The sequence below is a fragment of the Poecile atricapillus genome, chromosome 8 (assembly GCF_030490865.1).
Source record: "Poecile atricapillus isolate bPoeAtr1 chromosome 8, bPoeAtr1.hap1, whole genome shotgun sequence".
NCBI lineage: Eukaryota > Metazoa > Chordata > Aves > Passeriformes > Paridae > Poecile > Poecile atricapillus.
The window spans coordinates 26,508,978-26,535,395 of record NC_081256.1 but is presented as its reverse complement, the minus strand read 5'-3'; the positions used below and the strand labels follow the sequence as shown (position 1 = coordinate 26,535,395).

Genomic DNA, 26,418 nt, shown 5'->3' with positions numbered 1-26,418 from the left:
GGAGCTGTAGGATGCCTAATTAGCCATTTTCAGTGAAGCCTGACAGGTAACTAACTAAGACACTTCAGGAGCCCCAGTGAGAACAGCAAGGCCATGGAAACCTTTCCCTGGTGCCATGGAGGGAGAGCCCTCAGAGGGGTGTGGAAGGAAGTGACACCGGTGACACCGGCACAGGGAATGCCACCTCTGGTCCAAGAACAGCCCAAGGTCCTCAGGGCTCCCATGGCCCCACGTGCTTCAGGAGCAGGTCTCACCCTGCAGACACATTCCTGAAGTCAGGCTGTGCCCTCAGGAGGTCTCACAGCCTCTTCATCCCCCGTGTGATCTGTCAGGTCTGTTCATTTCTACTTTCGATGAGCAGTGATGACAGGTGCCCAAGTGATTCCCAGGTATTTGCAGCTGCTACCTGTGCATTGTAGCAATGATGGAGTCCCTTAAATTTTGGTAACCTCTTTTTGTTTGTAATCTCTGAGCTTTGAGTTTATTCAAGCATTTTTCCCAAGTGGATCATACTCTGTTGTCTGTTTTTAAAGAATTCTCTAATTTGGAAGGATTATAATGTGATTTTCTTGCCCTGCAGCCATTTCCATTGGTTTCCTCTTCACGGTGGTTGGTGAAAAGGGGAGAATTAATGGCCTATGTAGAAGACACTGGACTCTTTTCCAAAAGAACCTCTAAGCAGCAGGTGTACTTCTTCCTCTTCAATGACGTCCTCATCATCACCAAGAAGAAGAGGTAAGAGCTTCACTAAAACTGCTTTTGTGTTCAGTCCTTGAATCACAGTGAACATGACCCTGGCTGTGGAATGAGTGCAGGAGTTATTTGAGCCTCTATCATGGGTTACAAATAACAAGTAACTGCTTGTTAAACAGGATTTACTTTTGGCAAACACAATGAAGATTCCAAATTGTCAGACGAATTAAAAATGCAATTCTTAATGCACTAGCAAAGAAAGAAGTTTGGGAAGGATAAAGTACTGGGAATGTCCTTTCCCCTCCACGCTTCCCACGATTCCAGGAGCATGAAACTCCCTCTGCCCAAGTGCCAAAGCTCCATAACGGTGCTGGAGCTCTGAGTGAGCTGTGCTCCCACCCACAGTGTTGCCATGGCGCCACAGCAGTGGACAGAAATGTTTATTGCTAGTTGGGGTTGAATGTTTGTGGTTTTCCTTGAGCAGCTGAATCTCAGAAGACTCTTAACATTGCACTAAGGCAATGTTCATTCTCCTCACTTTGTGCTAAAAATGGCCATTTCTGAGGCTGCCCTTGGGGCTTTACCCAGAGCTCATGTCCAGCCTTGGCTCAGCAGCCACTGCCCAGCTCTGTCCCAGCTCTGTCCCAGCTCTGTCCCGGCTCTGTCCCAGCTCTGTCCCAGCTCTGTCCCGGCTCTGTCCCGGCTCTGTCCCGGCTCTGTCCCGGCTCTGTCCCGGCTCTGTCCCAGCTCTGTCCCAGCTCTGTCCCGGCTCTGTCCCGGCTCTATCCCAGCTCTGTCCCGGCTCTGTCCCAGCTCTGTCCCAGCTCTGTCCCAGCTCTGTCCCGGCTCTGTCCCGGCTCTGTCCCGGCTCTGTCCCAGCTCTGTCCCAGCTCTGTCCTGGCTCTGTCCCAGCTCTGTCCCAGCTCCATGTGCTGCAGCTGTGGCTCTGACCTGCTGGAGATGCTGCAGAGGACGGGGCCAAAGAGCTCTCCAGTCACAGGGCTGCTCCCTGGGACTGGGCAGGAGGGACACGGGGATTTGGGATGTGCACAAGGCTTTGAGGAGGGATAAAAAGCTGCTTTTCCCCACTGCTCAGCTTTTAATTTATTTGGAATGTTTCTTCTGCCAGTTGTCCTTGTAGCCCCTGCTGTGTGTAGACATAATCTGATTTAAAAAAAACCAAAACCAGCATTAAAAATGACGTAATACTGGCCAAGCACTAATGCAGTGTCTTGAGAGGAGCAGTCAGTGGCAGCAGGGCCGGGGATGCTGGGTCCTGGGGAGAGGCCAGCTGGGATGTGGCTGGGGCTGGGGAAGGGTCAGTCCTGCTCACACAGCCCTGCCTGGGGGCTGGGGCTGGGGAAGGGTCAGTCCTGCTCACACAGCCCTGCCTGGGGGCTGGGCTGGGGCACGAGGTGGAGGGTGGGGGGAGATCAGGGCAGTATTGACTCTGAGAACTCAAGGGAAATGCACTCACTGCTTTTACATGGGTTTGGATTCCCTTCAGCAGGAGTCTGATCCAAAGGGTTTGTGGGATGGAAGTGAGGAGTAGGAAAGATTTGTAGAGGTTTATCTGTTGATTAATTAGTAAGAAATGCTGTTACGATTAGCTGTGCACATGTTCAGACTAGCTGATTAATTCACAGGAAATGCATTTATTATACATTGCACAAATGCATAGAGACATTTCTTTTTCAGACACAAAATTCACATGTAGTGATGGCAGCACTCCCAGCTGGGATTGCCAGTTCTTCCCTTAGCTAAGGAGTTATTCAGCCTAAAATACTGAACTGAGTTCTTTAAAAAAAACCAGCCACATCCCCCAAAATTCCCAAACTTACTCAAAAAACCAAGCCCAAACCAACCCTTCCCCTGGTTCAGCGCATCTGAGCAGGGTTGGTTCCATTAGAAGCATGTTCTGTGTCCATTGTTTGGGAGTGCACAAAGCTGTTCTGCAGGGAGAACCCAAAGCCATCTCAGTGTTTATTTCACAGAACACCGGTGAAAATGTACCCCGAGAGCTGAACTAGGGCTTTGTGTTGCACCAGACCCGCTGGCAGAAGTTGGTTACCCCGTGTGGAGCTGGGTGGTGCTGGCAGAGCTGTCCCTGCCGTGGTGTTAGATGTGGCTGTGACTGCGCTTGCTTCCACACAAATGAGTGAATGGGAAACTGAATCTTAACTGGCGTTTCCTAAACCTTACCTGGTGCTTTCTTCCTTCTGGCTGTGCCCTGCAGTGAGGAGAGTTACAATGTCACCGAGTACTCGCTGCGGGAGCAGCTGCTGGTGGTGCCCTGTGACGGGGAGGATCCCTGCTCCTCTCCTGGCAAGAACACGGCAGGGATGCTCCACTCCGGACGGAATTCTGCGTGCCACCTCTTCAGGCTCGTGCTCCTCAGCAACCATGCCGGGGACAGGGTGGAGATGCTCCTGGGAGCAGAGACTCAGTGAGTACAGTTACTTAAGGGATTTCTTCACCTGATTGTCTCTGGGCTGCTCCTCCCGCCCTGCCCAAAGTAGTAAATATTTATTTATTTATTCAGATTACTTATTCTGGTTTATTAATTTAAACTGCTGGGTAAGGCCTTGATTACCCTGCCTGCAGAGATCAGTGTAGCCGTGCCCCGAGCAGGTTCCTGTGCTCATGTCCCTCTCCCCCAGGGTCAGTGCTGCAGGTGGGTGTCACCGTGGGGCTGTGGCACATCCGGAGTGCTCTGGGCCCTGAGCTGTGATGGTTGGTGGTGATGGCTGGATGGTGCAGCAGAGCACAGCTAATGCAGGAGGAGCCCTGCTCCTTGCTCTCCCGGGTACCCTGAGGAGCATCCTGCCTTTGAAACCAGCAGCCAGTGCCTGCTGGAGGATGTACAAGTGCCATCAACTTCCACACGACCTCCCAGCACTGAAAGAGTTCATTTGTTCTGGGGGAAGCTGGAGGCGGGACAGAGACATGAGTGGGGGTGCTCCAGACATGGCCCTGCCTGGAAAAATCGATCGTTTTAGGTTGGCTTTCAAAGTTTAGAATAACTGTGAAAGGAACTGAAGATCATCAGTGCTTACTATTAAAGATCTCATTATGAAGGCAGGAGATGATTCAGACTTGTTTGGAAATGAAATTTTATTGGGGAAAAATGCAGGACATTTTTAGTTGTCTGTGCTTTGGATGAAAAGACATTTTGTTCTGCAGACTTATTATTGATATGTTCTGTGCTGTTTGCAGTATAAATAGCAGTCCAGCTGATCATCACTCAAAGCAAGAGTCTGAAAAGAATCCCTGTATTTTTTTTAAGTTACCTATTTTTATAGTCTTATCCTTTGAGAAGGACGGGAAAGGAAATTCCATGGCCAAACAGTTCAGAGAGTTGACTATGCAGGTAAAACCAAAATGTTTTCTCTGACACAAAGATTTGCAGCACAGTTGGATCCTGTTTTGCCACCTCCTGTGGGTCCCAAGGACAAAAGTACCAGTGTTAGGTGAGAACTTTCTATTGCCCTGTGAAGAAGGCAGAGCAGGCAGAGGTGGTGATACACAGGGGTTACTCACAGGAGCTGAAGGGAGAGGTGCTGGCACTGGAAGAAGTAAGGGCAGTCTCAGCACTGCCCATTATCCAGGGCACGAGTGGGGACACTGGGCTCTGCTTTGCAGGAGTGACAGAGCCCGCTGGATCACGGCGCTGGGCCAGGACAGTGATGGGCACCACACCGACAGGACCAGTAAGTCACAGCTGCTGGGACTCGTGAGTGCTCTGCAGAGGAACAGCACTGCCCACACTGGGGCCAGGCTGGGCTGCAAGTACCCTAAGGGATGGGGGAAGGTGTAGAGTGGACACTTTTTAAATTAATGGTGATGTGTTGTAATAATCACCTGCTCTGTGACTGGTTTAACTAAGCCTGGCTCACTCCTTCCCCAGCACTGGCTCAGGTGGAGATCATCAGAACCTACACAGCCAAGCAGGCCGATGAGCTCTCTCTGCAAGTCGCTGATGTTGTTTTGCTTTATCAAAAAGTGAATGATGGTGAGTGAGGATTTTGCTGTCTGTAACCATTTGTCACCTCTGCAGGGGGATCCAGCTACAAAAACTTGTTTCCTATTAGCACAGGACTGCAGTGAGTAAAAGTTCAGCTGCCAAGGAAAACGTACTCATTTGGGTTCAGGTTTCTAAAGGAAGCAGCAGATACAAGCAGCTGTAGAACGTGGCTGCTGGCCAGCTTTGGCATGGGAGGTGTCCACAAATAGGAAACTGAACTTGTCTAAAACCATGGAGTTCAGACATTCTAGTGAGTGCCAGGGTTGTCCAAGAGAAACATCCCCAGTCTGTTGTGCCTGGGCTTTCCTGCTACAGCTCTGGCACAGGGTGGTTGCTGAGGTTTTCCACAGGATCAAGTATTGCAAAATCAAAGTGATTCCGGCCCGGGCCTGCCCACAGCTGCACTGATAGCACCAAGTGCTGGCTCAGGGATGCAGGACACTGTCAGTACTTGAGGGACTCAATTCTAACTTGTGGTTGCTCAATTACCTGTGAAATCAGGGATCCTGTCACTTGCACTGCATTGCTGTCTTCAGATTACAGCACTACTATAGCATCACTTCAAACTATATTTGAATGACAAGAAAGATGGTTAAATTGTTCAATACTTTGCAGAGATTATTTTTTTCCCAGTCTGGCTGTATTAAAAACATCTGCCAAAGCTATCCTAAACTGGTCCTTGATTCCCAGTCAAGGCAAGTGCAGAATGTATGTGATGCCAGCTGGGTCACCTCAGTGCCACCAGCCAGGGGTGGGGTCAGGGGCAGAGGTGTCACTGTTGTCCCTTCCCTGCAGGCTGGTACGAAGGGGAGCGGCTGCGGGACGGTCAGAGGGGCTGGTTCCCCTCCGAGTGTGCCAAGGAAATCACCTGCAGGGCCACCCTGGACAAGAACATGGAGCGCATGGGACGCCTGCTAGGGCTGGAAACCAACGTGTAGCCTCATCCTCACCCCCCACCCTGGGGGCTGCTCTGGCTGGGACAGGGGACAGCGGAGCCACAACCCAGCAGCAGCACAATGGAGCCTCGTGCTGGCTCCGGCAGCTCCAAACTGAGCCCTGGCCCCACCAGCAGCACCTTGCAGCAGTGTCCTGAGCACTCTTCTGCAGCTCCTGCCTCCTTACACTCCTGCTCCATCTGCTTTGGAGCATCTGAACTTGTTTTCAGCCCCAGAACTCTGCAGGGGCCTGGGTCCCCTGGCCCCACACGTGGAGCTGGCAGTGTGCAGCAGTGCTGGGGTGTCCTGCTCCTGAGGAGCTGCAGTGCTTCAGCCCCAGCTGCTGTTCCAGGACACTTGCCCTCGTGTCAGCACGTGTGACACCTGCACTCGAGGGACGAGCTCTGTACTCTGTAAAGGCTGACCTACCTGTGCAGTGCAAATCCAGGGCTGGCCCCAGGCTGGCACAGGCAGAGCTGGCACAGTCTCGATGAGGAATCTGCAGCTGTGCCTCCATGAGGCCGCTCAGACTGGCTCCACGGCCTGCTGTGGGCAGAGGATTTCTGAAAGCCAGAGAAAGGTACCAGACTCCACAGAGTCAGTGCTGCTGCTCCATCTTAGCACAGGTATTTTACTGCAGAGGAACTGCTGCAAGTGGGCAGTGGTTTCTGCTTTCCTCAGGGCTGAGGAGGTCTTGCACTTCACTCAGTGCTTCAGAGCAGCGGTGTGATGAGAACATGAAATGCACTGACTGCTCGGGGAACAAATGCCCTCAAGGGTGAGCAGCATTCCGGGCCCGTGGCTGGACAGGTGAGAGTCTGTATGATAAAACCCTCCCTTTTAAGGACCAGCTGCTGCCTCAGCAGTGTGGAAACTGCTCACTAGAAATGAGGAGACAACTTGTAGTACCAAGGCTTTCTTCTTGTTGCCTTCCCCAGCCTCTGCAAAGGGGAGGAATATGCTGGTTTTTATCCTGCAAGATGCTGATTTGAGTGGTGAGTGAATTGGGTGTTCATAAAGATGTGTAGCTCTAATAATTTAAACTACATTAGGAAGACAGTAATTTTGTACAAAAATACTTATCTAGACAGTGTGACAGTGGTTATACATACAGCCTCGCAAATTAATTTATAAGTGGACTGATAAAATAGTAATGAGAGAAACTGTAAATTGAACAAAGCCTTATTTAACATAGTTAAAATACTGCTAGCATTTTAACAAATTTTATTGTATACTTGCAGATGTTTAACACAACTGAATGTATAAATCCAGGCATTAATTTTATTCAGATTTTTTTAATACACTGTATATATTTTTCATACCTAGTTTTTCCAAAAATGCTGTAATGTTTTGTAAAGACATTTTTCATTTTTCCTATTGTTGGACACAGTTCTTCAGGAATTAAAAGACTTCTATGATTTTATAGGACAACAATCAATAAAATGCTTTTAAATCCTTACTAAAAAAAAGTTTTGCGTTTTTGTAAAATGCCATAAAGCTGCCAGTTGCTGTTGTAATTTTTGTCAGACAAATCTCTTCAGTAAACACTGGTAATTTAATTTTTCCTGTTCTGTAAGATGAACAGCACCCTCCTGTGTCCTGCTTCATCTGTCAGAGATCCCATTTATTTGTTGGTCTTGGAGCAATGGGCCTGGGACAGCATCTCCTTGCTGAGACACCTTTTAAGAGGGAGATGGGAAAAGTCTTCATTTCCCAGAGGGTTTGGCACAGTTCATCTGGAAGGGACCTACAACCATGTGCAGTCCAACCCCCTCAGGGCTGATCCAGTGTTAAATCCCGTTCCTGAGTGCTCTTAAACACCCTCAGAGCCACATCCCCACCTCTGCAGGGCGCCAGTTCCAGGGGCTGTGCCTTCCCCAGGGCAGCTCTGCCTCCTTGTGCCCAGCCCAAACCCCAGCTTTAACTGTTATTCCCCAGCCTCCTGTCCCTGGAGCCCAGCAGAGGAGCTCAGCCACTCCACACTATTTTCATTAGCAAAAAAAAAAAAAAAAAAGAAAAAGTTTTTAACACTGACTTCTCTATTAGCACTGCTATTGCAAAGGAAATCAGCTGAAAACCCAAGTCCTGTGCACTCTGAACACACAGACACACTTTTTAACTGGGGGTGTGCTTTACACCAGTACCTCCTTTTTAATTAGAAGCCCAGCAATGACAGAAGTCAGCTGGGAGTTTATTACTGTAAAATCAGCTCTCATTTTTGCAAGACATGGAATGTGTGTCCCCTTCCTTCTGTAAATTCGCTAATCAGGAAGCAAATTGCCAAAAGGCTCTCAGTTGCCCAAATGCCATCTCCAAGTGAGTCGAGGTGCCTGCATGTCTGGTGGCTCCACATGGGCACCTGTTCAGAAATCCAGTCCCCACCTGACTTTACCTGGCAGTCATGGCACACCTAAGAACACGTTTGGGTACTGTCCTTTCTGCTGCTGTATACCAGCCCTGCAACATAACAAATACATCTGTATCTGCTGATGTTTAATAAATATTGTGATACAGTGTTGTTATTGACTTCCAGGGCAAAGAGCACATTTGTTTCCACTATGCAAAGCTAATTTACTGAACATAATAAGGTAAAAAAAAGGACAACTTTGGTCACCCTACACATGCTGAGAAAGCACAGTCTGCTCAGCATCATACTCACATTTCAAATCCTGGATCAACAAAATATACTCACAGAAGTTTCTGGGCTTCCCAGGTATATTTTGTTTCTAAAGTAACACACATAGGTAAAACAAGTGTATAGAACACAAGTGTTGGAAATAAACAGTAAATCTTTGCCTCAGCCAAGGTTAAGGAACTCTAAGGCATTACCTGCTTTGATCTGCAAATTATTTTCAACAGCTGTATCAAAACTTCATCATTTAGGCAAACTGGAGATAACATGAGGGCAGCAGAATTTACTACATCACTGAATTGTTACATTCCATAACCCAGAGTTCTAGAAGGTGCTAGTAACTAAGAGAGAAGCAGACTTCATTAAGTACAACATGACCTTGACCACTCTTTGTCTTGGGCTGGCTGTTTAGAAGCCAAGCTACAAACCTTACATCAGCCTTACCTCTTCAACATCTTAATAACCTGATGTGGTGGTTAAAGCCTGGTTTGCAGCTCATCCCCACAGCAGGATGGGGAGTAAGGGGCAAAGTGAGAGAAATCATGAGTTGGGATAAAGAGAGTTTAAAACAATAGCTGCATGTGCAAGCAAAGCAAACCAAGGAATTAATTCCCCGCTTCCTGAAGGCAGGTGGATGTTCAGCCAGCCCCAGCTCTGTGCACAGAATGCAGACTTGAGAGGACAAATGGCAGCACTCCGAACATCCCCCCTTCCCTGCTTTATCCTGAGCATGATGGCCTGGGACATCCCAGGGGGCAGGCAGGGTCAGCTGTCCTGGCTGTGGCCCCTGCACAGCCCTGGGCCACCACAGACCCTGGGCTTGCTCAGCCATACCTGGAATAACACTAAAATCCAAACACAGCATCACACACACTAGCAAGGAAAAATTAACCCGAAGCCAGCACCCCTACCATTTATGCTCATTTGCAAACTCTGAAGAACACAGAAGTTTCTGGTACCTTCGTGCATAGAAGAGTATGCTAGGCTGTGTGCTTTAAGCACTGTAAAAAAGTACAGCAGTATCGCTATTTACAGTTCAATAACTTCTAACCTCTACCTGTGACCCCCTCTCTGAGCGTTTCTTCTGGGGTCGGCCCTCACACCACTGCTGACCCTGAGCCTCCACAATGTTTGAGGGAATTAATCTTCAATTGAAACTACAATTCTTATCTAGGCTCTACCATTGCCATTTCCTTTTGCGTTATTAAGAAATTAGCCATCATGTCTTCTAAGTACTGCAAAAATCATTAACAAGGAGAATAATGCAGATACCATGTGCCAGCTTGTATTTTGTTACATTTAATTCAGCTACACCAATAGCAGCACCACGGCCTCTTTTTCCTCAATAAAGCACTGATTTTTCCTCAATAAAGCACCGATTTGTGAGGCAGAGCAGCCCGCCCAGCCCGGGCTCAGCGCCGCCCCTCAGGACAGGGCGCCATTTTGTTCCCTCCTGCCCCAGCGACGCCCATTGTTTCCAGCACACAAATTCCGCACTACAAATTATTTCGTTCTCATTTCCACACAGTTATCACCAATGTAGTCCCCTTTTCTCTCCCCTTTGAATCCGGGGCTTACCTCCAGCAAGCCTCCTCGGAGCGGAGGGTCCCGGAGCCGTCCCCGCCCGGTCCTGCCGCAGCCTCCGGGCCCCCACAGCCCCGCTGAGCCGAGCCCCGGCGGGTCCCGGAGCTGTCCCCGCCCGGTCCTGCCGCAGGCTCGCTGCCCTCACAGCCCCGCTGGCCCCCGGAGAACGCTCCGGGCCTGGCTCCTCCCTCCCCGGGGCCGCCGGGGTCTCTTTTCCCTCTCCTCAGACTCCCTCCGGCATCCCCAACCCCCGGAGCGGGGCGATTCTCCTCCTCCGCCTCCTCATTTAAAACACCTGAGGGTGGAACAGTCGCTGGAGGTGGGCAGGGGGGTTAAACGATGTGTTAGTGTAGTGCAGCTGGCAGTGAGGAGCTTGACACCCTCCATCCCTTGTTAACCCAATGGAAAGCACCGCCTAGCCAGTAACTTCCACTTACAAGTTTCACCTGAGCTGCTCTGCTTTCTTCGGGAAAAAGCGCATAAATCCTCCTGCTGATGATTAAGGTTATTTTTGCAAAGAAAAAAAATGAACAAAACACCAAAGAAGGGAGAAAAGTTCTATTTCCAGGCTTTTTTTTCTCAAGGATAAGCCTCAAAATCCTTAACAAACTTTGTTATTCAAATATTCTCCCATAGCTGGAGATCATTCAAAACAGAACAACATTCAAAACACTGAGAACAGTTGAAATAAGACTTGCAAAAAAAGATTCTTAATGGAATACTATAACCCATACATGAACTTCTTAAAAAAAACCAAAAGAACAACTCAAATGAAATGAAACCTTAACATATAACCCAACATGACTTTTATCTAACCATGCTTTCTGTAATCTGTAATTTCAGTCAGTAGTGATGATGGATGGGGACAGAAAGCAAAGGAAGATTAATTGAATGGGATGAAATGCAGAAAAGGAGAATAATTTCTGAAGATTGTTTCCTCCCACCATACAAATTCAACATGTGTTTTCAAGTTTAGTTTAATTAAGCTGTAATTATCTTCTGTGGAAGTGTTGGTGAGCAGACTGCTGCACAGCTGGAATAACACAGCAAGTATAATTACCGCACCCCATTAAAAAAAAAACCCAAAACAGTTTAGGTATTACTAAGCAGTATTTTAGCAGGTTGTTTTTAATATTTGTAACCTGATGGGTAAAAATCCCAAAGAAAACAGCTACAGCAGGACAAGAACTTTACACCACCCAACAACTGCCGTTCTCTCCCTCACAAAGCTACACCGAGCACAGAACACATGCACGTGCACATACTGCCAACTAGCTCCGAATAACTGCTCCTCAGGATGAGGAGATTACCAGCTTACCCTACAAAAGTTGTTCCTCTAGCTAAAGAAATGCTATAAAAAAGAAGGCGACTGGGCTGGCCTGGGTGAAGTGTGTCAGCTGTAGCGCTCGCCCTGGAACCGCGGCGCGAAGTTCCTGACGCCCTCGTTCTCCTGCGTGGTGATTAAGTCTATAATAGCTGTCAGCACTGCTGTATCCCTGCATTTAATATCATTCCAGTCCACGGGATGGGGGTTTTCTATTTTTTCTTGTAGAAGATCATCAAGTTCTTGTCTCAGTTTCTGGAAAGTGTTGTGAAAAAGGAAAGAGATGGGCAGTTAGAGCTACACACAGCGTCAACGGAGAGGTTCCAGTGCCTCGGGCCCTCTGCTCTCCTGACCTTTACACCCGCTCCTCTCCCATCAGTTCATTTCCACATTGCTGTTCTCAGGATCAAACACTGTCTCTTAAAACTCTGTCTCTTTGATGAGAGACTACCAACTCTGGATGTGATGCCTCTAACAGCCCCCCCAGCACTTAGTTGACTATTTCAGGATTAAAAAGACTGGCTTAAAATAAAAATAAAATGAAAAAAGAGTCAGGTATGATTTCAGGGATCTAAAATTAAACAGTTCTATGGAATCCATTACTATTAACTGAGGAATTTCCATATCCATGTGGATATTTCCTGGATTGACCAAGTCATCCTACAGCTTCTCAGCAAAATTAAATCTCTTTTGTTTACTTTGTGTGCTTGAACTGCTCGACAGGAGTGCATTTCAAACATGATCTCCCTGAGTGAGGAATCAACAGGCACAAAGGAATATCAAATCTAGATTAAGTGTATAAGTAGAACCAATGTTACACTGAGCTTTCCAGGTACATGATTTTGAAACAGTCACCTTGACCAAGTTTGCTATTTTTTCTGGAGACTGGAAAACAATCCACTCATCCACAGCGATGGTGTCCTGGTCCTTATCCTTCTGAATGGATATATCCCCTCCAAAGAACAAGAGGCAGTATGGAGACACCTCCGTACAGTCATACAGGTAAATCTGCACAACAACAGAATTGTCTGATCACCCTCAAAATATCTCAAGTGCCCTCAGTAATGCTTAATGAGACTCCTACAGAATTCCAGAAGTTCCTTACTCAGTTACAAATTCTGAAGATGCATGAAGCAACTCAGTTCACAAAAAGTTACATGAAATCAGATTGAACGAGGGCAAAAATCGTCCCAAGTCTTCCAGCCTTTCACACAGTGGTGAAATCAAACCAGATGCTTCATAACAATGAGAGGAAAAAATGTCAGCATATCTAGAAGTGTTAAGATTGGATTGAAATAAAAAAAAAATAAACTAAAATAAAAAAAATTACACCTGTTATTGCCAGACCTTCAAAAACCCCAAATCCTCCAAAAAAAAAACCCCAAGAAGTAAACAAAAGAAGTTCACCATTTGTGGTACAATACCCCCAGTATCACAAAGGACATAATCTGATGGGGTGTACAAGGAATGGCCCAGGACAGGAAGGGCACAGAACAAAGGCTGTTCTCATCCCCTCTGAACCCTGATCCAGCCTCACTGAAAAAAGGACAATAAATAAATCCCACAAGCACAGCTCTGACTCACGCTGCTGGTCCTCATCTTCAAATGGTACACGAGCCAGTTGTAATGGAACTCGGTTTCCTCCACGTTCACCGATTTGGGATGGATATTAACTGATCCATCTGTCTTGGTGCAAACTTTAACCCTTCAAAGAAAAAACAACGAAAAGTCTGATAGTACAAGAAGTGATAAATCAACAGACCAGGATCCCTGGGGTCTCTCTTCCCAAATAACCAGGAGTGACAGTGTTTGAACCCCTTTCAAGCAATGCTTCTGAGATGTTGTAACATTATCCATGGCATGGTAAGGGCACACAAATTATTTCAGGTGTTAGCAAGAATCCAGATGTTAAAAAATCAACAATCCCACCCTTCTCAGAGGAAGTAATGTACAGCCATGACTCAAACTCTAAAGTGAGATTCATTCATGCACTCAGGCCACTGCTTCACCTTGCCAAATTATGCCATGTAGAAAACACCCCGAATACAATCCAAGATTAAACCAAACCCTCACATTTTTCTCTTTTTGCTGAAGCTGGGCCGGATCTTTGCCACTTTGGGATAGAGGCCAGCACAGATGACTGCTTTGAGCAGCTTCTCATTACCTGCAGAAGACAGCAAAATAAGTGAGGCAGCTCTGCAAGCTGAGATTTCAGCTGGGATAAATTCCTTTTCCTCCACAGTTACCTGAGTTGGTGTTAGATTTGGGATCCTTGGGGTTTCTGCTATTCACAAACCCAGCTGCAAGGAGATGCTCAGCAAACTGTCCTTTCATGTTATGCAGCATCTAGGAAACAACAGAAATTGTCCCAGAATGATGCTGTGCCAAAGGCTCTGCCTCTTCCCCACACACGGGATCCTGTCTGCACCTGGCAGGATGCTCTTACCTGCATGGTATTTGAGGACAGGAAATATTCCCAGCAATAGTCCTTCTCATTCCTGAAGCCACAACTCCGAGCCTCTTCCCAGCCCTAGGAACGAGAACCACAGTTCCAAGGTGTTTGTTTGGAAGGGAACACACACTACAAACTTAGGGACACTGAAAACTGGAGGTCAACAAACAACTGTCACAGGTTCCCTGCCAGGGAGCAAGTAAATCCTTTCATCTCTCTGTATATGTGCACACACCACAGTGCAGAAAAACACAACTTCACAACACGCTGAATCACAGCCTTGCTTTTTCCCTGGCAGGCAGTGACACCTGGCTGTGTTTGCCAGAGCACCCTTGGTTGTATTTAGCAGTTCTGGGCAGTAACTGTGTTTCCAGGCCATTTATTTCCTCCTCTCCTCACCCCAACACAATACACCACAATGTCCAACACTTCTGAAGTTGGCTTCAGCCTCTTGTAGAGCCCAGAAAGACAAGAATGAACAACTTAATTCACAACCTGCAGCAAGGTAACTGTAACACCTTGTTTCCTTTGTCCTTTTCAGACTTGTCCACCAGAAATCAGGTTACTGAGCCTGGAGACAAGATTATGCAACACCAATTAGGTGAAAATCAGTTTGGTTTTATGTTCCTGTAGAAGCCAAAAAAAAGCCTACAAAGCAAAAACTAATCAGCTTCTCCCTTAGGATCATCTATATTATCCAAATTAAAATTCTAGAAAATAAATAAAACCCACACAAAAACATGCTTACAGTGAAAGCATTCACCACAGTCAGATGGTCGCTCTTCGAGTTCTTTGACAGCTCTTTTCTTCTTGCATCTGCGATTTTCTCTTTGCCCTAAAAATCAGAACCTATATAATATCCAGACTGACATGACAGTTCTCTTTTCCAAATTCAGTTACATCTGTACAGCAGTACTTTGTATGTAACACATGAAAATTATAGTTATTTCCAATACTCCACAGGAAAAATGCTAACTCATAGTATGCAAGGGCAATCTCACTAGTAAAAATGTAATTACCATGACATTAATGAAAGTGCTCTTAAACTCTAACACCTCACTAAGTCCCAGAATCCTCCTGAGATTCTTAAACTCCTACATGGAATTGTCATCTGTGAGACTTTACCAGAGGGATGACAAAAGGGTCCTTGAAGCTGAGGCTAGCTGCAATGGTCAGCACGGGGTCCAGGCAGCAGAACAAGGCTCCAAACAGGATCATCTTCCCGATGTGTGGCTCCACGGGCAGCCGTGCCAGGTGGACACCCAGGGGAGTCAGCTCCTCCTGCCTGTCCAGAGCATTCTGCCACAACAAGGGCACAAAGGAAAGAACAAACATGCCATGTGAAATGGGGAGGATTTCCTTGGAAAAGCCACTGGTACACGGATATCAGCCACCAACATCCAAACCAGATGTTCCTATTTATGGCTACAATTCATTTCTACAGTCATCACTGCAGCAAGCAGAACAAAGGTGCCATGAACCTCTCCTTGCCCAGCAGCCAAGGGAACAATGACATAAAGGACAAGGGGTGCAATGGCCAGAGCTGCCTGGCAGCACAGTGCCACAGCTCTGAACACACAATCCTGCACATGAAGCAACGCCCTACCAGCTCCATGAGGTGATTTATGGCCAACATCACAGCATCACGAGACGGGGGGTCCATCAGTTTGCTCAGAAAATTGGCAATTCCACCAAGCTTCAGGATCTGAAAGAAAAATCACAACAAAAGCCTACAACAACCAGAGAAAAGACTGTTGCCTAAAATTGGTTAGCAGTAACCACACTCATTGAAATAGTGTGAGTAATTCACAGCTTGAGTTGGAATTTCTTTAGTTAAAAACTTGGGACAAAAACAATGTATTAGTGATGAAATTTGTAGCAGAAGGATCTACTCTTCATTCAGTTCACACATACATGGCATTCCTTCTGCTTGCATAAGGAATTCAATGCAAACTGTCAAAAAGGGAAATTCACACCAGTTCTAAAACTACTTTGTATTAAAATTCCTTTAAGAAATCACATAAATTGACTCACTGGCATTCTCACTGAAGATTCTCTGATTGAATGGTATGTGATATTTGGGGGTCAGCACAGCCCAAATTTTTGTTAGTGGACTTCACCTTTTATTGATACCAGATAATTCTGTTTCCCCTGATGCACCCAGATACAAGTGTGCATTTACAAAAGTTGCTGTAATTATTGGCTAAATATACTGCATTTCTGGTGTAACAGAATTTTGGTTTAACAACCCTAAGCTCACAGTTGCATTAACTTACTCTCTCAACCACTCATCCCAATGGAAAAGTAGATAATAAATATATTTGAAGATTCCTCCATTTACCTTGATCTGTAAGCAGAGCTCTTCCAAGGGTGTCCTCAGGATCTCTGGTAGCTGATAATCATCCAGGAGGCTGGCACGCAGTCCGTTGTACAAGTGGTAACAGTGGCCTGGCTGAACTCTGCAATCATTTAAAGAAACAATTCTTTGGAGTTTGGTCACTTGTTGGGGGTTTCTTTCCCCTATGAAACTGCGACATTATGGTTCTGTTTGCTTACAAAGAGCTTCCCAAAACTGCTCAAGGAATTAGAACTGAAGTGCATTCAATTGTAAAAGCCATGTCAGTCTTCTGAAACACAGAGCCATCAGCAGGAAAAAGGCATAGAGAACACAGAAATTAATTTTTACACCATTTCCACTTTACTGTATCAGCCTCATAAATCAGGTGTGAGAACAGTGAAAAAATTAAAATAAAATGCAAGATATTCTTCTATAGGAGGGAAACTCTGGAGTTAAACACAGCACAAGTCAATTCAGCTTCCTAGGAAGAGAAGGAAATCATTCCTTGCCCAGGAACAGGAGGCAGAAGTGCCAGCACATGCAAATAATAAAGAACCTTCAGCACTGCTGGAAACTCAACATCCCCAAACTTCCCTAAGCACCCCACTGTTGCTACCTTCCTGCTCGACCCTTCCTCTGCTTGGCATTGGCTTTGCTGACCCACTCTGCTGCCATGGTGCTGATGTTGTTCTGGGTGTCAAAGTGAGTCTCCTTTATCTTCCCCCCATCTATCACAAACACCACGTCATCGATTGTGATGCTGTTGGAAAAAAAAGACGAAAAAAAAAGCAACTTTTTACAAGTGTGACCTAGGACTGGGTTTGGTTTCTCTTTATTCCCTCCCAAATAGAGTCAGCAATCAAAAATCTGTCCTTGGGATTTCATTAAAAACTATGTTAGTGAGCAGCTCAAGAAAGAGCTGATTTATTCTCCTTGGTCTGGCAGAAGTCCCTGCTTGGATTCTGAAGAGAGGACAGGCAGCTCAGATTATCCTGTACAAGTCATTCTAGCAATTGTTTAGTATTCCTGTAGTTTAATTGTTCAAAACAATGTATCTGTTGAATTGTTTAAAACAATTATAGGAAAACTCTGTTTAATCTAGAAATATTTCTAAAGACAGAGTGTTGTAAAACACAGAAACATATTTGTGGGAACATCAAACAGGTTTATACTTTAAATTATCATTTCCATTTCTTTTGTTAAACACACAGCTTCCTGTGTGCCCTCCTGGCTCAGGGCAGGCAGGCACTTACCTGGTCTCTGCAATATTGGTTGCAATCACGATTTTCCTCACTCCTGGCAGGGTCTTCTTGAACACCTGTAATTATCCAGGGCCCATTTATGTCTTTGCCAAAACCAAACATGTGCTTCATTCTTTTTCTTTTTTGTAGTTGTGAAATATTGCAATAAAAGAGAAGCATACCTGAGTCTGGTTAACAGTAGGCATCAGTGAATGCAAAGGTATGATAATAAACCTATCTGAAAGTTAAAAATCAGTAAAAGATATGGTGTAAGCACAGAAACTTCCAATTTTACAGGAAAATCTATTAAATCAATTATGCAGAACAGAGAAAATAGGCTGCAAGTCAGGCTACTGCTTCTTGCTCTGAGATCACAGGTATTTGTAGCATAATAGCAAATTCTGAAGTATAAAGGTATAAAGGCCTTTTTTATGATGCTATGACATGATGAGTTCAAGAAAATATATGAAGTTATGTATAGCAATTTAGACTTCCTTTTTCAATACTGGAGTTATTTAATAATTTGTCAAGTTTAACGCACAAACTGACACTCAATCTTTCAATAAACTGGAATGCTGCATCTATGGAATGCATGCAAGCACAGTGCAAGTCACCATCTGAACAGCCAAGAGCCCAGCTAAGGTGAGATGGAAATGTGAGAGATGCAAAAGGACAAGTTAAAGTGTGTCACACAGGCACAGAGTACTTGAGAGTCTGCAAGAAGGCTTCCCAAATCAACAGGACTGAGGGGAACTATCAGCAAAGCAGGGGAAGCTGCTCAAGGATGAAGTGCAGAGGCAGCACACACAGAATGGAGTTTAGTTTTGGATGGGAGTTCTCCCAGCAACAGGAAAGGACAAGAGGAAGAAGATGCAGGTCAGATTGTTTTTCCGATTGCCACTCCCACACTGAGAAAAATGAGTTATTGTTAGCAGAGGAAAGATACCACAGACACACAAAAACTGCTGAACACTTTGGAGAGGAGACAAGGCAAAAAATGAATCCAGTGCAATCGCAGCCACACCATGCAGGAGTCTGCCCCCAGTGCCACTGCACACTGAACACCCACAGAGTTTGGGTTTTACCTGACTTAAACATGACTTGAGACATCAAGATCTCATGCAAAGTGCTGATGTTATCCCAGCCAGGCAGAAACACCAGAATTGCACCATCCTATGGGGAAAAGAGGCAGTGAAGGGAAGAGAGGTCAGAACACATCACACACTGCACAGAGAGCCAGCTCCTTGCACTGATATATGGTGGGCATGTGAGATCTGAGACCTCACTGACCCAGCCTGGAACAGTCTATCAAGGGGATTTTTTCTATAAAAGAGCTTCCTGCCTGTATTTATTTGAATGTAAGAGTAATTCAAAGCTGTTCACTTACTTAAAAGAGCAAACAAAAATTTCCCTTCTTTCTGTGTGACCATCCAAAGTCACTGCCCCCAGCTCAGTCCCACTGTACCTCCTCTTCCAGCACGATGTGTCTGATCAGTGCTGCTACAAGGTCCAGGTCCACCTTGTCATCATCCATCATCTCCAGGGCATCGATTGTACTTGCTGAATACCTGTGGCAGGGAAAGCACAGGCACTGGTCCCTTGCAAAGCCAGGACTCCTGCTCCTGCTGCCTGGCTCTGAGTGAGCCACCCAGCCATCAACCCACCTCCAATCAGCTCAGTTCTCTGAGCAATTCCTGCTCCTCCAAAGTACTCTCCACAGTTAGCTCAGTGTGATTATTGTCAGTTCAGAACACTTGAAGAATTTCCACGTCATGACTGAACTATCTCTGAACACAGCCTCTCTCCTTCTCATCGATGAGCCAGGGACTGACAATTTGTATTTGGGTAATGAACTGAAATTTAACCTGAACAACTCAGAGGCAAAGGGAGCTAATCCTGCTGTCTCTAAAGCACTTCACTGGTTGCCAGCAAACTGTACAGGCAATTCCATCACCATTTTCCACAGCAGCCACTATTATTAAAGCCCAGAAACACAATATAGCATTAATTTGTCATTCTCACTTCAGAGCTGCCTGAAAACTGAAAGCAGAAGAGAAACTTGGTCCCAACCTGCCCTGCAGCTGCCTTAGGTAGCCTGGCCACTGCTGCCTGTAGATCTCCTCCTTCTCCTCCTTCTCTGGCCTGCTCACGTGGCCCTGCATGAAGCCCTTCCTCCAGTGCGTGCGGCGATCCATCTTCTCTGGGGTGTACCTTTACACAGGAGGAGCAAACACAATTCCATTTGAAACTGAGGGAATTTAGAGCAGCTGCACAGTTCTCCAAACCATGGACAATAAGCTGTGCTTGAGCTACACCATGTGTAAGAATGGTTGAGTTCCTCTTCTGACAGAAATCTTACAAAAGCAGGGACCAACCCTAGTAAGCACGAGAACATGTAGGGGAAAAAAGTGAAAGGCAAGAAAGACTAGTTTGATTTAGAGACCTGAAATTTCACCACAGCAAGCAAAATTGCTCTCCCCCTCAAGCCAACATTCCAGGCAGCTGTTACTACAGTAACCTGTAGCTACTGTTCAAGGCCCCCTTAGCAGGTTTTCTGTTGAAAAATACTTCTTCATGTAAACTAAGCCAAACCCCCCTCAAACACTCTCTGAAATGATGTTCAGAAAAAACACTTGCCTCAACTTCTCAATGACATCTTCGAGCAGATATTCCACCACTGGGAAGGTAAATCCAGGGATGTGAATCATTGGGCAATGGTCTGTGGAGGGAGGCAGAACTCGGTTTTAGAACTACTGATGACATACTGCACTGAAAGAACAGAAGCAATAAACATTCCTCACTATTTCTGCAATATATCTGCCATGTCTACAGGACATTTCCAATTGTCAGGGAAGATGTCAAATTCACCCCCAAACAAGGCTGCTGAATAAAAAAAGCACAGGCAGCAGCAGGCAGTATTCTGCACACCAGAATGTTCAACTGCTTCCAGCTCCTGGAAAAAGCTGGGAGACTGAGCGACTCAAAGTTTAATCTGCTTGCCCACTCAGAGCAAGAATGCTAAAACATGGTAAATATTCACTAGGAAAACACTCTGTGGATTCTGTTTCCATGACATGTCTGAAAAGCAAAACCAGAAGCAATATTGGGTTGTAATGAGATAAAACTGCATCTCCAGCAGCTGGCAGATATTTGTAGAAGTGAAGTAATTTCTTCTTTTGATACAAATCAATTATATAATTTGAGAACTGCACTATACTGTAGAAGCTTAAATTACTGAAGAGGAATATTTCTAGGAAGCACTTCACCTACCAAAGTACTCAGAAAACTTCTCTGCATTTAAAGTAGCACTCATCAGTATAACTTTCAGATCCAGTCGAATATTCAGAAGATCTTTAATAATGCTCATTAAAACATCTGATTGAAGATTTCTTTCATGGATTTCATCAAGAACTACATGACTGATGCTGGACAAGTGCCTAAAATAGAAGAGGCAGAAGTTAAACTTTTGCTTTTAGAAAATATAAAAGGCAGAGCCATGATTGGAACAGCTCAGGACTCATTTCATAATTGCATTCAGTGTCTCATTAAACAGGAGCTCTTACTTATCTGACTGGAGCCACTGCAGGACAATTCCCGTGGTACAGTACAAAATTGAACCTTGTTTCCTTGGCAACCGACTGAAAGAGACACAATAAGAACTCTTCAGTTCTCTTCTGTATTTAACAAACTACTTTAGAACCTTGAACCCCAGCTGCAGGTGCCACTGCAGACATGATGCAGATGCGCCTCACTCACAGCACAAGGGCAGGAACAAGGAATTAGGCCACTGCTGCATCACTTTTGTGGGTGGGGAATGGAGCAGGGAGAGGCCCTGACTTGCCAGGCACCCTTTGCCATCTCCTGCACGCTGAGGTGCAGATCCCCACCTGCTGCAGCTCTCCAGGCTCAGCACAGAGGACACTCACACACACAGCAGACACATTCTATGACTCCAATTAAAATGCTGGGAGGGCTGAGCTCTCCTCTCACCAGCAGTTTTGCTTCAACAGTAGGGTTCTGCTGTGGTGGTACCACTTCAGATTTTTCAATTATAGCTGACTACAAATGTGAAAGCTTTTCCTGTGCAAGCTCCTGTTGCTGCACCTATTACATGGTCCCAGAGAATTGATGCATAAATATGTACAGCAAATACACAGCTTTCCATAGAAATATGGTTTGGAGCATTCTCCCCTTCAGCATTTTCACTTTCCCTTGAAATTCATTGATGAGGGACATCAGTTTTATTTCTGCCCACAGTGGAACCTTCTACAAGAGTTGAAAACAGGATTTATTAGACACAGCCTAACTTAGGCCAGTCACTGTCACATAGGGCATAAAACACAGTAACTGCACTCAAACCTTTTCCTAAAATTCAGAAACCTCATTCCTTCCTCGCAGGAATTCCTTCAGAGAGAAATATCAGCAGGAAAGCAGTTATTTCTCTTTAGAATTACTTTTTTAATTGTCTCCTTGGGCTAACAGCAGGCCCTTGCCACGAGCTGCTCACCTCTGCAAGCGGATCTGGTACCCAGTGCTCCTGCCATTGCCACAGCCCTCAGCCCTCTCAGCAGCCACTCTCTCAGCCACCTGAGGGGGAGAAAGAAAATCAGGCTGATCTGCAACTGAGCTGCCCATCAGTAGCAACACCTGGAACTGAGATGGTTTGTAAATAACAAAGAAATGCCTTGAAAAGCACCTTTTCTCCTCCCCTGAGAGCAGGGACACCCTGTTGGCATTAGCAGCACACTCCCCTTTCAGCAGGGTGAGCTCTGACACTGAACTATCAGGGAGAGCAACTGCTGAGCACTTGAACGCCAGATTCTTTCCTGCTCATTAACACACCTCTAGAGAGCCTGACACAACATTAATTTTCATCTTAACTGGCATTTGCACTGCCCAAATCCATTAAAATCACAGATAGAACCCATGAGCTAGAGTGAGGGAAGGAGGAGGCTGCAGTGCCAGTGCTTTGTGGACGGCCACATCTCGTGAATATCGGAGCAGGGCACTCTGACAGCCTGGCTCTTTGCAGCAGACTGGGGACAAAGCTGAGCACAGGAAAGGGGCACTCACGGAGATGGCGCTGATCCTGCGGGGCTGGGTGCACACGATCCTGCAGGTGGAGCCCAGGCCACGCTCGATGTGATCGTCCAGGATGAACTGGGTCACCTGCGTGGTTTTCCCGCAGCCCGTCTCACCGCTGATCACCGTCACGCGGTTGTTGTTGATCAGCTTCACCAGCTCCTGGCCCACACAAAGACACGGCAATTACTGTGCTGTCCTTGCAAACAGATTGTAGAGAATCTTGAGAATTCTCTGCTCCAGTGGGATGAACTCATGAGCAAAGCATCAGCAGCTGAAACAATGCTCAGATGCTTCTTGTAATGCTACAAAAAAGTTTAGTTTAAACCTCACAGAAGTAATTTCTGCACATTTGCACTTCCCATGTTAGGGTTTAAAGCATACCCAACCTCAACATTAGCTTTAAATACTTTAGATCCTTTATGAAAACAACGTAAAAGAACTAAAATGAAAGCCTGAAATACATTTTTAACCTTTCTGCCTCCTGCTCAACTCCTGTAGATCATTGGAGACTGAACACAAGAGTTTGCCCTGTTGGACTCCAAGCCTGCACAAACTAAAGGTTTTCAGCACAATATTCTAACATTTCTTGTACCAACAGGAACAGTTTCCCAGCCTCCTTCTCCCCACCCCAAGGACTGTTAAGGGGAGTATGACTATTTTAAGAAACAAATGCTAACAGAAGGGACATGATGGCAAATAGAGGAACTGTAGGAAGGAGCTCGCTAATCACCCACTGAGCCTGCTAAAGCAAACATCAGAATACTCCATTTCTACTGCTTCCAGGGGATATCAGCCTAAGAATTAACACCAATTAATAACAGCCCCTACTGTCACTGACCTTATCCTGTGGCTGGAAAACTAAAGGCACCGAGGGCCAGCAGTGCAGCCATTAAATCTGTGGTTAAAGCTAAAAAAGCTTAATTGGCATTATATTCAATTCTGAAGTGGCTAACTGTTCAACAAAGGGCACAATTTTATACACAGAAGAAAGCATAACAATCTGAGTAACCAGGAACCTTCTAGAAGATTAACTGGCAGAAAGAGCTGTTATGAGCTGTATGTAGCAGCCATGTATTCCCCTGATATTGCCAGTTATGTTTCCATGAGAACGCTGCACTGAGCCCCGTATCACGGTCAGAGAGCCCCTGGCACTGTGTGGAAAGAAATCCCCCTTGGGGTGGGAGCCTGGGAGGCTTCTCCCCTTCCTGAAGGCCACCAAGGCTTGCTGCCTGTCACAGGGCACAGCTGCTTTCCCCTGCTCTGGAGCACAGCACCACCGAGTCTCTCAACACACTCACCTCTCTCATCCCATATGAGGGGAGCTTCTCTCTGAACCTCTGGGGAAAAAGAAAAAATGTTTCTCTTTAAACACCTTTTCAGCACTGAAGCAATAGGATAGATTTCACCTCTAAACTGCAGAATAGTGACAAACTGCTCAGCAACACTTGTATAAACACAGGCCCATGGGAAATAACTTTAATTCCATGTGTGGTTTCAGTTTTGCTCAATTTAGAAAAATTATTTCAGCCCAAGAGTTCAGTACATGATAAGGCAGGTATAAACAGGTTAAGAGCAGGGCCTGGTATGGAAAAGAGAACTGGTGTTCAGGGTAAAACAATTTTCTGTCTGTGGCTGTTCAAAACAAAACCTCTGTTCTGTTTTGAAGGCCATTCCTTCAGAGCCCAGTGCTGTGATTTCAGTTTCAGACACAATTGCAGGAACACAATCCATAAAAAAGAAAGAGAAACCCACCCTATGAAATAACATGTCAGCCTCAAATTTCAGCTTCTAACTCTTTCTGAAATTTGTAATTTCCCATTTCTAATCACTGTTCTATTACTAAGTATGAGTTTTACGAATTCTAGACATATTTTTTAGCAAAAGTAACACCATGACAACTTTCTAGTAAATTGCAAAATATTACATTTTCAGGTTAGCTTAATTTTAAAAAATCCAATGAAAAGTTTTCAACTTAACACAGGGTAAAGTACCTGCATTTCAATATATCTGGGATCAGATCTCTTCTTCATTAAGTCTTCTTTAAGTTGCTCATCTAAATCAGCATCCTGTTCGGTTTTTTCACAGAGATATTCCACATCCAGATCCAGGGATGTTTTTTCCCAGGCTGGTCTCTGTCTCACAGGAGCTTTTACAGCATGTGGTTTCACTTTGGCAGGCTGTTCTGGAGCAGGGCTGGAATCACAGAACAAGAACCTCAGATTCCCCCAGCGGTGCCTGGCCACATGCAGGGTGCAGGTTAATCCAGCAGTTAATGAACCAACAGTGCATGGCAACAGAGAACGATGGAATGGTTTGGGCTGGAAGGACCTTAAAGCCCTCCAGTGTCCCCCTGCCATGGCAGGGACACCTCCCACTGTCCCAGGGGTTCCAAACCCAATGTCCAGCCTGGCCTGGGACACTGCCAGGGATCCAGGGGAGCCACAGCTGCTCTGGGTCTGTCACTACAGTGAAAGCCATTAAACCAAATAAAGTCTCAAACTACCAACCACCAAAAACCTGACATCAGGATCTAAAAAACAACACGTTCTTTTGTACCAAATGAAGCTACAAAGCAACAAAACATCCGAGAATTACTGCTTGATCCCCTGCCCCCTAACTGGATCCCTCAGCAACTGGAGCCCAAATCCCCTCATTTCAGCACACTGGCCTATTCCAGCTGTTCCTGAAAATCTTTAATGAGTCCAGAACAGACCCTGCTTCAGACACTGCGCAAATATCCCAAGACTGCACAATACCTGAAAACAGAAGCCAAAAGCCACCTCTGGAAGAGTAATTCCAGAAGCCAAGGGAACTGAAAAATCCCATATATCTACTGTCATTGGCCTTGAGATGAGTTAAAAGTTTTATGAGTCTGAGTACAAATTTAACACCCCAAACTCAGCAATAATGAAAGAGTTTTACAGCAATGACTACAACCATCTCATTGTCTCAGTGGGACAATACATGTGGATAAACTGGAGAATATTTGTTGAGTCAATACACTCAATAAAGGTAAATAACTTCTGACACATCTTCCTGCCAGCTTATGGAAAGGTTGTGTAATTCAATACAAACAAAAGAACCGGTAATTATATCTCTTTACCCTTCTTCATCCCCGGACCACCAGGACATGGCTTCTTGCTCTTTGTCGTTTTTAGTCTGGACAGAATTCAGCAGCTGCACGATTTGCTCTTCCCTGCGCTCGTCCATGCGCACGACAGCTCTCTAGGGCAGGGAGCACAGCGTCCATCAGCGTCCCCAGCAGTGCACAAACATCTGCGTTAGCCGGGGTGTGTGTGCCCGAGCCTGCCGAGCCCCCCGGCACCGCCACAAACCTGCGCTTTCTGCCAGGGGCAGCTCCAGGGCACACGGGCACACACCCCCGTCCCCCGAACGCGTCCCCGCGTCCCTCACCTGCTGCCGGTCGGCGTCCCGGCTCTTCTGGCCCTGCTTGCGGGCGTACCACAGCCCGATCTCGCGGCCCTTCAGGTGCCCGGGGTGCCGTCCCCGCCCGCCGGGCCCGCCCGCCGAGGAGGAGGCGGCGGAGGCAGAGCCGCCATCGCCGCCCCGGCCCCGGCCGCGGCCACGGCCCCAGTCGCGGCGCTGCTCGTAGCTCATGGCCGCGGGTGCCGGCGCGGAGCTGCCGGCTCAGCCCGGCCCGGCACGGCTCGGCCCGGCGCGGCCCCGCCTCATCCGCCGCCACCGCCCGCCTCATCCGCAGCCGCGCTTCCGCCCGCCCGCCCGCAGCGCTCAAGGACCCCGGTTCGAGTCCCGGCCGTACCTAACCCGAGCCTCTGGGACCCGGGTTCGAGTCCTCGCTCTGACCCGCCCCGCAGGGTGCGGGTTCCAGTCCCCGACAGGCCAGTGTGTAACAAAATGGGGAATTTGTATCGTTTTCTTATCGTTTTATGTATGTAGTATGCGAAGTATGATCTTTGCATACTTTCAGGCCTAATCAACAAGAAGAGAGATTTAATTCTTGAAACAAAGAGCAGCCAATGAGCTTTAAGTGATGTCCAGGTGTTATTAAAGTACTTATGGTATTATGTGGATTTAGATGTTGACAAGAACTGCAAGTGAATCAAAACTGCTGTACCTTCCCACCTGTGG

The 26,418-nt window shown here is 46.3% G+C and overlaps 2 protein-coding genes across 3 annotated transcripts in view; one reads left to right on the top strand and one right to left on the bottom strand.

Moving 5' to 3' along the window:
- ARHGEF26 (Rho guanine nucleotide exchange factor 26) overlaps positions 1 to 10,278 on the top strand; it is a 31,106-nt gene extending 20,828 nt beyond the window's left edge. For both annotated transcript variants that reach the window (XM_058843766.1, XM_058843765.1), the window contains exons 10-14: positions 581 to 735; positions 2,930 to 3,139; positions 4,336 to 4,403; positions 4,601 to 4,705; positions 5,513 to 10,278. In XM_058843766.1, the coding sequence (XP_058699749.1) occupies positions 581 to 735; positions 2,930 to 3,139; positions 4,336 to 4,403; positions 4,601 to 4,705; positions 5,513 to 5,655 (681 nt within the window). In that variant the 3' untranslated portion in view covers positions 5,656 to 10,278. The remainder of the gene's footprint in view (positions 1 to 580; positions 736 to 2,929; positions 3,140 to 4,335; positions 4,404 to 4,600; positions 4,706 to 5,512) is intronic.
- Positions 10,279 to 10,411: 133 nt separating this feature from the next.
- DHX36 (DEAH-box helicase 36) lies at positions 10,412 to 26,010 on the bottom strand. The gene is made up of 25 exons (XM_058843764.1): positions 25,723 to 26,010; positions 25,412 to 25,533; positions 24,300 to 24,501; positions 23,607 to 23,645; positions 22,297 to 22,467; positions 21,731 to 21,810; positions 20,787 to 20,861; positions 20,494 to 20,660; positions 19,861 to 19,942; positions 19,294 to 19,434; positions 18,689 to 18,791; positions 18,309 to 18,396; positions 17,406 to 17,461; positions 17,236 to 17,300; positions 16,599 to 16,742; positions 15,986 to 16,103; positions 15,251 to 15,349; positions 14,770 to 14,943; positions 14,393 to 14,479; positions 13,639 to 13,722; positions 13,439 to 13,538; positions 13,266 to 13,356; positions 12,777 to 12,897; positions 12,048 to 12,200; positions 10,412 to 11,447 (listed from the first exon to the last, which is right to left on the bottom strand). Exons 1-25 carry the CDS (start codon positions 25,924 to 25,926, stop codon positions 11,262 to 11,264), a joined length of 2,952 nt encoding a protein of 983 aa, XP_058699747.1. The 5' UTR covers positions 25,927 to 26,010; the 3' UTR covers positions 10,412 to 11,261.
- Between the last annotated feature and the right edge of the window lie 408 nt (positions 26,011 to 26,418).

What these genes read in the sequence shown, in the direction of transcription:
- DHX36 (XM_058843764.1), bottom strand. Translation starts at nt 25,926, where the DNA reads ATGAGCTACGAGCAGCGCCGCGACTGGGGCCGTGGCCGCGGCCGGGGC. An exon ending in TACCAGATCCGCTTGCAGAG is followed by an intron (nt 20,862 to 21,730) that starts GTGAGCAGCTCG and finishes TGTCTCTTTCAG; the next exon opens with TCGGTTGCCAAGGAAACAAG. An exon ending in ACCAATATTGCAGAGACCAG is followed by an intron (nt 16,743 to 17,235) that starts GTAAGTGCCTGC and finishes TTTTTCCAACAG; the next exon opens with CATCACAATCGATGACGTGG.